Source organism: Ptychodera flava, chromosome 12 (assembly GCF_041260155.1).
Source record: "Ptychodera flava strain L36383 chromosome 12, AS_Pfla_20210202, whole genome shotgun sequence".
In the NCBI taxonomy this organism is placed as follows: domain Eukaryota; kingdom Metazoa; phylum Hemichordata; class Enteropneusta; family Ptychoderidae; genus Ptychodera; species Ptychodera flava.
The window spans coordinates 12,990,627-13,003,146 of record NC_091939.1 but is presented as its reverse complement, the minus strand read 5'-3'; the positions used below and the strand labels follow the sequence as shown (position 1 = coordinate 13,003,146).

At 38.7% G+C, this 12,520-nt stretch overlaps 1 protein-coding gene across 1 annotated transcript in view; it reads right to left on the bottom strand.

The window, feature by feature from the left end:
* LOC139145048 (uncharacterized) overlaps positions 1-12,271 on the bottom strand; it is a 33,398-nt gene extending 21,127 nt beyond the window's left edge. Inside the window, exon 1 of the mRNA XM_070715975.1 lies at positions 11,682-12,271. Within this exon, the coding sequence (XP_070572076.1) occupies positions 11,682-12,003 (322 nt within the window). The 5' untranslated portion in view covers positions 12,004-12,271. The remainder of the gene's footprint in view (positions 1-11,681) is intronic.
* Positions 12,272-12,520: the final 249 nt, after the last annotated feature.

Sequence of the window (12,520 nt, the reverse complement as noted above, 5' to 3'; positions counted from 1 at the left end):
TGTATATCGTAATAAGGAGCTTTTATATTTTCATACGAGAAAACTGTTTGCTACCTGTTTGATACAATGCCATTTTGATTATGCACGTTCTTACTGGTACAGTGCCTTGACTCTAAAAGGCAAACAAAAACTTCAAACTTCTCAAAGTAAAGTTATACGGTTTGTCCTTGGTATGTCAGCAAGAGCACACCTTGAATCGGTTCACTTCAAACAAATGGGGTGGCTACCTAACCACAGAGTCGCATATATAAAACTCAATCATGTTCATAGAGTTACATTAGGATTAGCACCGAAATATTTGTCAGATAATTTAGTTTTTAACAGTCATGTCCATAGAACGAGATCCGACCCTGTTCTATTTTTATTCCAGGTGGGACTCGGTTTTATCAGAAAAGTTTTGTATATACAGCTAGTGTTGAATGGAACTTAGTTCAAAGAAATATACAGAGTATTACTTCAAATTCTCTGTTTAAAAGAAGTTAAAGGGAAACCTAAGTCCAGCGACATTGACCGTTTATCCCTTCCAAAATCACCCTTGAATAAAATGCAGCTCAAATTTGCAACATAATTGCACGCGCCGACGACTACGGAGCGACGAAAAGGACATTGAAGTAGACGACATTTATGGAAATGAGCTCGGAATCCATGGGTCGCGAAAGGGCTCATGGGAGGAGCGTGCGTGACGTCATCGGCGATACACGAACGTGTGTAACAGCTTACCAAAGCATTGGAGTCTATGACTGCAGCAGTGCAGTTCTGCACGTTACGACTCTTTTATGCTCAGTATCATAAAAAATGCTGAGCATAATTATGAAGCAATGAATCAACGTGAGCAAAATGATTTTGTTTTTTATTAATTGTTGTCGTGCCGATTTGCTTGTGATTTTATTTTTCGTGGGATCACAGTGGAAATAGGTTTTTAACTTTTCTGTGCTATCCCAGCACTTTCGTCTTTGTCTTTTTCCCTGTTTGTATAGTATGGTTTTTTAAAGTGCTAAACAGATAAATTAAAAGCAAAATCTAGTCTGTGGCTGTTCTATAATGCTATCAGCGTTACCATAGATACTCACTCTCTCTACTGTCTATTGTGTTCTAATAGGAGTTACAGAATCGTTCATAGGCGGCCGCGAGAGACTTGAATTGTATCCATACGAGAATGGCGACGCAATGACAACAATAGTTATTTCTGTGAGGTCCTATAGGATCATTAAGGTGTTTTACGTTGTCTTCATTGGTATAAATGTGAATCAGCATATATACTGTAAAATTCTGAATATATCTTTAATAGGGAATTCGAAGTAAAGCTTATTTTCACAGATCATGACTATGTCAAATTCGTCATTCCGAGAACGATCATATATTCCAATTCAATTCAATTCAATTCAATTCAATTACTTTATTATCCACAATAAATGTAGAAATTTGCCTTCAGGCTCATCATATACAAATTGAAATAGTACAACTAGCAAGAGCATTCTATAAAAAGGGACGCTATTACACATTGAAATGTTTAAAAACACACACAAGGTAGCGACATAGATACAAAAATTGACACACAGACGGAAACAACAAAGGACCAACTGGAGGTTTAAAACAACTACATCGAGTTTGAGTTTAAAATTGAAACTGCAGATGGAAGAAATGACTTTTTGAAGAGGTTTTTCTTTGCACGAGGAACACGAACATCTCCCGGACCATTGATAATGGACGAAAGGAAATTTTGCACATCATTCGCGTCGTACATTATGTCGTGCAAAGTTTGCTTGAGTCCATTTATGGGCCCGGAGGAGTGCATTATAATATTTACAGTTATGGGCAATATCAGAGATTTTGTCGATTAAGAAATCATCTGGGGCCACATCGATGATGGATAATCGGATACGTTATCTGTACTAATCTTGGGGAATGACGTCAAAAAGTTCACTGGTATTAATAAAGCTGTAAAAATAATTTTATTCACAGACTTCTAAGAAGTCTATACAATTAGATACGATCCTGAAAAGAGCACTCACAATAATTCTCGTTTTGTCCCTGAAGAATTTGTCATGAGTTCGTCTTAGTAGGTCACTATGCAGAGAGTTGTCAGTATGCTCTAGTTTCTCGTCGACGATTGAGTTTAGAAAATACAGTTTCCATCAATAATGGGGGATTCCCTCCGGTACTAAATAATGTATACCGGTATTGTCCTGCCAACTTGCTATTATATGAAAACTATTTTTCAAAAGCTTTTGAAACACATACAACACTCGTTTGGCAAAAACCATCAATTTTTGATCGATGTATCCGTCGACGATTCCATTTTATGGATCATTTTGGTAAAATGATCAGCTCCATCAAGCTCGCCTGAATAGAAAGATTTGATACTTTCTTTTGGCTCCTGCTCAGTACTTGAATATTTCCTGCTTAAAGAATCAATTTTTAATCCCACCTCCACCATTTGAAAATATCCTGAGAGCACAGTTCGACTCTCATCAGCCTGTGGTGTTAACATTTCAATGAATATGTGCGTGAGAGTATGAGCTGTATATACGCATTCATTCATTCTTTTTTGCAAGCTTTCATGGGAAGGTTGCTCTAGAAAGCGACTTTTAAAAATCTCAACGCCTTTGAGAAGGTATAGTGGCTCTGCGGTGAACAATTGTTGTACAAGATTGCTCAGAAATTGCAGGGTAGAAAATATCGGTGTTTATTGAAATGCAGATGTGGGAAAGATCGAAGACCGTACCAAACCAACTGTATTATATGACTCTGCGTTTACCTGCACGCGGAAATGGAGAAATCCTCCTATCCGGCCGTAAGAAAATCAAATCTATGCCAAAGAAGTAGGGGTCGTAAAATGCGAGCTGTCCAAATATTGTAATGTAACATTGATTATGATCAGCAATAGTTTGCTGCCGATCTGCCATGCAGGCGCAATTCTCGTAGAATCGCGTAGACTCGCTCTTTGAATTACAAGTCATTGTGAGAAGTACTGTCTGAAGAATGATTATATCATGAGCAACACATTGCCAATAAACCCAAGAGTTACCATTTTGTGGTAAGACTTTTCTGATGGTGGTACATATCCTTCTGATCAGAAGATGGGCAATATACTTATTCGTTTGAAACACGATTGGAACTAATTTGGGATAATTGGATCTTCATATTCTTCAAATTTCTCAAAAGTGTCAGGTGCACTATAGCTGAATGTTGCAATATTACAAATTACTCATAGAACAAGTGTATAACTTAAAAAGAAAAGCAGACGAACTTACATTTGAAGATTAAACAAACATTACTGCACTATCCAATTATCCAAAATAATTTCCAATCGTGTTTTGAGAACTAGTGTACTCATTGAATACAATATCTGAAGCTGTCGGATGGTAAAGTTTGTGACGAAATCCTGTCATCAGAACCCTTTTGACGTCGACCTATTATTCTAAGTTATGATTTAGAATAAAAGCTACGGCATATTTCTTTGATTTGCTGCTTTAAAACTATAATTATAAACAGTCTGTCAAGTCAAAAAGCAAAATGTCTTGTAACTATTCATTCCAGACTCCTTCGTCAGGCAGTTTCAATATATCGTGTTTCTGTCGTGTGGAGACTTACAATTCCCCATACCCCTTAAACGACACCGTAACCCAAATGTGTAACGACAGAGTACTCTTGATGTGAAACGCATATGCTGTCTAGGGAGAGCCAGCTCATCTTTGATATACCAACTGTTGTCTATCAGTGTCAGAGAACATCACATTTTTGCGAGTCGGATATTCAGGCAGTTTTGTCACATGATGTAATCTGAGGCAATTCACAGTATAGGGTTACTACATATGGAAACATGAGAAGACACGCTCCCCGTCAGAAATAGGATTATATTATCCAAATTGTACACGAATAAGCGCTTTTGTAGACACAGAGCAGAAGGTCAATTATTTGTACGTGATTACTGTGTAGGTGGTAAGTTGAAGTCACGCTCAGAGAGTGTGCTGCGTGTAAAGACATTTCTCATGTAGCATTTGTCTCCACAGCTAAGAACTGTTACACACTAGTATTCAAACAACACATCCCACCGATGATATTCCCAGACTCCGGCTTCATGCTCAATCTCTGGTTTTCGCGTGAGCGAATGTGTGAAGTGCTCGCTAACACTTTGTCATTTTTTTTTGTTCTCCGTTGAAATTTTTATCAACTTAAGTGCTCCTCTTGTCGAGAATGTATTTTGGAATATTGATATTTCCTCGTGATAAAGTTGATCCTTGGCTAACAAAGGAATTATTTTTTTAGTGAAATTATTGTTTAGGTGAGTATCTCTTATTGAATTTTGCGTCTGGGATTAGACTTGGGTCTGACCTTGCAGGCGCCTTTCAAGTAATATTATATCCCTCGTCTTCGCATTGATTGATGTGTGAAGTGCTCGATCACACTTAAACTTCTGCTCTCCATTGAAAATTTTATCGGTCAAAGAAATTTCCTATTATATAAATTTCATAATAAACTCGAACGTTTAAGTCTGCCTTGTGTTATTCAATAGTCACACATTTTCAAAATTTGTAAGCGAGTTTGACTTGATAATTCGTTCCTGTGGTTCTTTTCCTCCAGGAAGAGCACCGACATATTTTACATGCTTCTCAATTGACGTAAAATGTGTCTCAATTTTTTACGATTCTTCTCTGGTCTAACAATTGTCGACGCTCTTTGAATTAGTTATGGTTTCAATGTCGTGTTTTCTTGAAAGCCAATAGCCAGATAGGGTAAACCCAGGAATAGCGGGCATTTTGAATTTCAAATATGGTAACATGTTTCATGTAAGTATTTTGTTCCTCTAGTATCAAACTTTCTCTAGTTCCACATTTCTTATTTTTATTCTTGCCTTGTAAAGAGAATGGTTGTAAGTCTAGTTGGGGAAAGTTTTAACGAATATTTAATTTTTTCCGTTTCGAGACCTGTATTTACCTTGAAGACAAGAAACAAAAAAAAGCAAAGTACACAAACTGGCTGAGAAATCAATTTTCCTGGCATCGTAAGGTACACTCATCTAAGGGAGCGTTCAGCACTTATAGCCGGTTTGGGCCCGCAGATTCTTCTCATGCCTCCGTAAAAAATACCAAAAAATACCCCTACCAAGTTAAAAAATACCCCTACCAAGTTAATAATATGTATGTATATTTGCCATGTCGTGTTCAGATATTCTCAGCTAATTTGAGATTGATGAAATTATATCATCTTTTTGTTCGTTTGTGTAAAGGCGTCTCTTCTGTTTAAATTTTCGGAGCTGTATTTGACATGGTGCCTACAAACTCGTAAAAATACCAAACACGTGACAAACAAACAAAAACTTCTAAGTATCTATCGAGTTTCATGAAGATGCAAATATGTCTTCTGCCAAAAGTGACATCCTAGGGAGGTTAATGTGTCTAATACTCTGACCAAGCCTTTACAGGTGTGACATCTTATTGAACATTCCTATCATAGAACAAGAGCCATCTAAATCATGTAATGATTGGATTGAACCATTTTGGGTCCGCAGCAAAAACAAACCAAGTGGTTAAGGGTAAGACAGATGATGTTTTCATCATCAACATCATCATCATCGTCGTCGTCATCATCGTCATCATCGTCATCATCATCATCATCATCATCATCGTCGTCGTCGTCGTCGTCGTCGTCACCATCACTATTAGTGCTGTCGTCATTATGTTACTTGAGAGTATATATCAAGCACATCATGTACAAGTACCCTCAAGCACAACGAAACCTTGCCGTCAGCTTTGTTGTAACACTGTCTTATGAAGTATCACTGAAAAAAAGCCACTGTATATCGTTCCTGTTCGGGGTCAAAACGTTTCAGTTGCATCATTATTTTCAAGCGCAAATTGGAAGCCTTGATAAGCCACTGAGTGGCCTGCTTCTGATAAAAGTAGCTTAGTATTTCAGGAGTGATAGTTAGCACAGATCCCGAGTCTTTCGAGAATTCATTACTATTAGTTCATCCTTCCCTTGTCACTGTGTCATTGACAGTGAATCTCTGTCGCGCACTTACTGATTCAACCAATTGAAATGATAACTATTCATTACTGCCGTTATTATGAATTGGATCGACCATAGAGGGGATATTGCAACAAAGTACCCGGATGGAAAGTTCGTGATACCGTAATCGTCTGGTCCGCGGGAGATCGTTAATATAGGACAACTGTGGCCTACAACGGCGGCGATGTCTGCAATTTATAGAAATTCTAACTCATTACGGGAGTGATTCATGGATAAATCCATGGCAACTGGAAAGCGTGAGATGCGATTAGAACACGGTCGCAAGCAAACAAGACCAATCGCACCTACTCTGTGACCGCATGAGGTAAAGCACGATGGGCCGTCGATCCTGATAATTGCGAAGGCCAGCTGACATGCGACATTTAGCGAAAATAAAAATCTTGTGTCCAAGAATACGGAAGATGCAGAGCTACGATTCACAAAGACTTGTTCGTTTTATGTGATTTCTCTCATATTTTACACGTTACAGGCCCTATGTCCAACAATGACATGTTGCAACCTACAGTTAACCTGCACAGTTCTACTCTTGCTTAAGTTTGGGGACGTATTCAAATATCAATTTGCAAAACAACAACAACAACAACAACAACAACAACAACAACAACAACAACAACCACCACCACCACCACCACCACAACAACAACAACAACAACAACAACTAAAACTAAACAAACAAAAACCCAACCAGTGCCCCCAAAACAATGAATGTCGGTAAAATTAGCTTTTTTTCCGTTTCAAACCACGATCCAGACGGAAGGGAGCTTCTCCTTCAGAGATAACTTCGAAACGATTAATAAAAACCCGCTGCCTTCATTTCCAGACATCACGATTCAAGATCCTCTCTAACCCTAATAGCTCGCCCCTCTGCTTGAATGAATGGTCTTTTACGAAAACGATGTGGTGTCGATCACAGTTTTTTGTCTCACTTTCTTTCTCTTCTTTTATTTTTTCTTGCATGTACGCTATAGCCCACAATATACAACTACCTACATCGTCGATCGCAACAAATCAGAAATGTCATGTTTGCATATAGCACTGCGGGTACTTCTGACAATCATGCATCAAGTGGACGACAATATAATTTGACTGTTCAGAGTTGTACAGGCCGCGCACACCACACCACACTACAGACAGTACATGTTGAACTTTCTTCTAAGTGTCGCATACTGCCATTTTTCATGTAATTTTTTTTTCTAGCGGAAGTGGCAAAAATGTTGACACAGCTGATCTAAATCGACGGATGCGACGATGAAAAACAAAAGCTCTTCTTTTAATAGCATTAGAGACGTGACCGCAGTTTGGCCGACATGAGGACTTTTAATGGAATATGAAGGAACAAGAAACAACACCGTTCATTGGCTAAGGCCAAGAAAAATAAAAATTTTGTTTCTCATCCTCGCGCGTGTCAATTCAGACCCGTCGCGTCAACTTTTTTTCTGCTCATGAGGAAATAAAATGAAAAAAAACCCGCAAAAATGCATGACGATAGTGCATACCTCAGTGCTGTATAAAACAGAACTGTAAATAAAATAACTGACACTAGCATTCCATTCAGAACTGTACACATATGTCACTGTTATATTAAAAAACTGTGCATAAATTTACTGCACTAAAAGTCAAACCACAGAACTGTTGCGATACAAAAATACTAAAGCAACACTGCTATACACTTATCTCTGCGTTCATTCCTATGTTTTCATGTTTTTGCGCGTTCTCGGATCGTTGATTGAAGAATAAAAAAAAAAAATTGAGAAGAAAAAAAACCCGTGTCACCGCGTCATTTTTGCAATATGTCTAGGATGAGAAACAAACTTTTTATCATTTTTTTTTTGGCCTAACCATCCTTTGTGTGACAATCAGTAATTGGAAAACTGAGTACACGGTCTAGTCAGATTTTAAAGGTGCGAAAATGCTCGGGGGGGGGGGTGTTTCTCCCTCCAGTGAGATCTCAAGTAGGGGATCTTTAAAGGGGTGCAATGGTAATTGTTACTGTCGGAAAATAGAAAAATGGTCCAGAACACACCATAGTGAAGATAACAATTGAAAAAACATGCTCTCAAATTGTGTTCCCTCTGGTAGACCATTCAAAAGTTTCATTTTGTAAGAAGGCTTTAAACGCTGTCACTGATGATAAAATATTAAAAGAGCAGCGATCAATCGACCACTTTCTTCATTGTCATTGACGATGCATTATCTTTTACTTTCCATCAACAGTCCGTGTACTTGAAAAATTTGGATTGGAGATGACAATGCTATCTTGCACTAGGCGGTAGACATACTTAAGGTAGAACGCGCCTCGGCGACAGATATTCGGACTCTCAAACTTTTTCAATTCTTTTCTGATCTTCTGCTTGTTGGGTTCATTTTAAAGCTCTTGATGTAAGAAATCTTTTCACCGTCTTAGTTTTCCTAAATTCGAAAATTTTATTTTTTTCTCCATAGAGTTAACACAGCGATGGTGGCCATTTTGAATTTCAAATATCGGTAAATCTTGGGTTATTTGTTTCTCTAGTACCAAAGTTTGCACGGTGACCCCCGATTTTTATTCTTGATTTTGAAAGAGAGTGGTTGAAAGATTCCTCAAGGAAAGTTTGAGCAAAAGTTTAAGTCTTTCACTTTCGAGACGCATACTACCTTAAGGTAGAATGCACCCTATATTCGGACTCTCAATTGTTTACTATTCTTTTCTGATCTATCACTGGGGGCTCATTTTAAGCTCTTGGATAAAAAAGTTCACCATCATAGTTTGTCGAAAATGGAAAATTTTATTTTTCTCCATAGGGTTAACACAAGGATGGCGGCCATTTTGAGATTCTTATTCTTGATTTGGTGAGAAAATGGTTGAACATTTCTTGGAGGAAAATTTGAGCAAAAGTTTACGTTAGACTCTTTCACTCTCGAGGCACCTACCATCTTTAACGCAGTATGTGCCTCGAAAGTGAAAGACTTAAACTTTTGCGCAAACTTTCTTCAAGAAGTATTTAAACTTTTGTCTCTCAAAATCAAGTATGAATATCGAGGGTTACCGTGCAAATTTTGGAACTACAGAAACAAATTACCCAAGATTTACCGATATTTGAAATAGCGCTGATAGCAAATGACGTCACTGTTCTCTCTCATTAATATGCATAAATAAACATTTGTCCGCATTTTCCGCATAACCACGAAAATAAAACCTGTGAGTGTTAGAATGGCTATTTAGCGTCACACTTATTCGTATGAATTGATGACTGAGACTACAAGCTGCAACAACAGCCGCGCATACAACGACAAAATTTGTCCTAATTTCAGCATATATGTCCGAAAGTCGCGCGCGTGCAGCTATATTTAGTAACAAACCCGAAATCGCGATCAACGCTATTCAAAATGGCCGCCATCCCTGTGTTAACTCTGTAGAGAGAAATAAATTTTTCAATTTTCGAAAAAGTAAGTCGGTGAAAAGTTTTCTTACACCAAGAACTTTAAAAAGAACCCCCTCAAGTGGCAGATCAGAAAGTTTGAGAGTCCGTACATGCCGTACCCGAGGCGCGTTCTGTTAAGCATGTCGTTCATGTCGTAACGCGTAAAGTAGACCACGCATATGAAGAAGTTGTTTCTATTGCCATTTCTTCAGGAAAGAGTTGGTCATGTCCAGTTGGAGACGATGTGTATTATTTACTTCTACTATATTTCCAACTTTGTGATGTCTTTTCTCAGTCTGTCTCTGCAATGGGGATATGCCCCTGTTATGTCTGTCTGTCTCTGCATATGGTGTGCAGACCTCTCTATCCCCGTTGGTAAGCCAGTATTTGTATATCATGAGTTGGGCCCATGAGGGCATAAATGCGACTTGAGCGACGGAAATGATAGCCGCCTTTTAAAGGATCATACGTGATAAATGCGCTTCTAAATAATCTTGTCGGAGTTGGAGAAGTATTAAAACCTTTTCGTTGGTATATTGTGGGCGCCATGTTTATGAAAGCCGAAAGCGAAGTCGCCAACGCTCGTGACATTGCACTGCTGTGGGATTTTGAGGGTGGTTGTGCTCGTTTCATTCGATCTTTAAAGGTGAATGACATCACTGATCATTAGTCCACAGGATCCTTGCTGCATCCCAGAACGGTATTCCTTTCGGGAGATGGTGTTTAATTGAGCATTTTTCTCCTTGGAAAATGGTCAGGGGGGCTTCGAATGCAGGCCTTTTAAGAAGTAAGCTTTCTTGAGGTAATGGCGTTTTTTCAGTGCTAATAAAATCAAATTGAACTTGAATGGTTAACCCTTTGAGCGCCATAGTCAATTTTTATTGCCTTTATAGAATATTCGAAGTCAATTTTTTTCAGATATTTGCTAAAATTTTGATAAAAAACTGTAGCCACTGAAATATGCTGTCCAATTGGTCCAAAATTATCAAAAAAAATACAGAAAAATTCATGAAAATTGGTAAAAAGTTGCACTAAAATTTTGGTAGGAAAAATTACAGCACTCAAAGGGTTAAATATATCTGTCATTGGCTTGGAGAATACTGATGGAGATAATTACTGCTACGACAACTAAAACATTCACGGCTACCTTATTCAGTCGAGAAAAGGGCTTACCTCATACCGTGTTACCGAGACTGTCCAGCTGCTACCTACAGCCAACAGCATGAGAAATGTGACGTAATACGGACCGTAGCAAAACAAATTAACGACATTACATTTTCATATTTTTAATGGGCGTAAAATAGCAAGTATGCTTAGTATATTCAACCAGAACCGACTCATATCGAATAAGATTATTTTCAGAATCTATTCGTCTGCGCTATAGCGTTTGATAAGGGATAGGTATAGATGCGGCGCATGAAGTGGTTGAGACAATTAGTGACAGAAATGTGCCATGGATTTGTTAGTAAAGGACTGAAGCAATATGCCACAAATGTGTCGCTACCGAGAAAGGTAAAATTGTTTACATTACCAAGCTTAGTTTTTAATTGAACAATGACGAAAACCAATCCTACAGTAGTATGACGTCACGTTAATTCGAAAAAAAGCAGGTTACGGTCATTGCATGTGACGTTGTTTGATGAAATGCACCCCATTGCGCATAGCAGTTGGCTAATTTTCAATATTGAATTTCCCATTCAGCAGCTTTGCATTGGATACCTAATCATTAATTATTGCGTCATTTCAGACAAATGATTTCGCACTGTTGATCCGACTACGAACAGAAGAAATAAATGCATCCCACGCTATAGATTAAAACAAACAAGAGACTTCGTTGAAACCAGTTGGCAAAGAACTAGCTGTTTGAAATATTACAGTAACCGTGGCATTTCACTCTTTTTTGTCTCCGTCCTTTTTTAATGCGGGAATAAATCAAATCACTGGTTCAATTAATTGTAATAATCATGTTTGGTTAGTGTGATTGGTTTGTTACGTAATAAAACACCTGAGAGATATTTATTTCCACAATGACGGCGACTGTTGACGATGACTTACAACATAATTGAATTTTATAGGTATTTCACACAAAATTGTACCAATCTCCTTGCCCCTCGCTCAGCGAGATCGAGGCAAACGTTCGACTCATCTTTGGTAATCAAACATAAAAAACTATCAAAAACACAGCAGAATAATAACGAAGAGAAAATTGGAGAAAAATTAGCGAAAAGATCAAGTGAAATCACTTACCGCTTAACTGGCAGTAAACAGGCAAAACATCACTATCAACTACCAGGTAGTACAGGTTACTTGGCATAATGATTGCCGTTATGAGCGAGTCTACTAGTACCAGGTTCGTCTGCATCAGGTAAATGGGTGTTTTACGCCTTCGCGATCTCAGCAACATAATCAGATCGAAGCAGTTTAAAACCAAGGACGACAGCAAGACAACCGAAAGGAAAACTATCTGTGTAACTCTCAGAGCGCTGTAAACCACGCCAACTTTCAGGGAAGTCGCATTTGCAGCAGATGTCCAGTTCAAAGCAACGCGCGAGTTGTTCATCGAAGCCATCGAATGTGAATGGCGAGAAGGCTCTGTGCGTATCTGGCCGGCTAGCAACGTTCACAAAACGAGCGTTAGGAGCGGGCACTGGTAGAGGAACACAAGATCGTCTGTAGAAACACATCGTGCGCAGCATAGAGCTGTGACACGAGCGAAAGCTGTCTCCTGAGAATGTTGTTGGCCTTCTGCGACAGAGAGTAGGTCCATGGTTGACCGGCAGAGGCTAGACTCTAATTATCACCACGCAGCGTATGGGCAATGCTCCTACACACTGACAGACATGGAACAGCTGAACTAGCGACTGAGATCCAGACTAATACGAGGCGTGTTGCTATGGTAACAAAGATGGGATCAGATATGTTTTGAAGATGACGACAAATGGAGTTTTACGATGGCGTATTTCTGTCGATTTCTGCATCCCGTTCTTGAACTATCATCACAGCTGTCAAATCTTACCCGTTACATCGATAGCTAGTATTCACTTGCAGGGACAAAAACTCTTCTATCGAGAAAACGCCATCTTGCT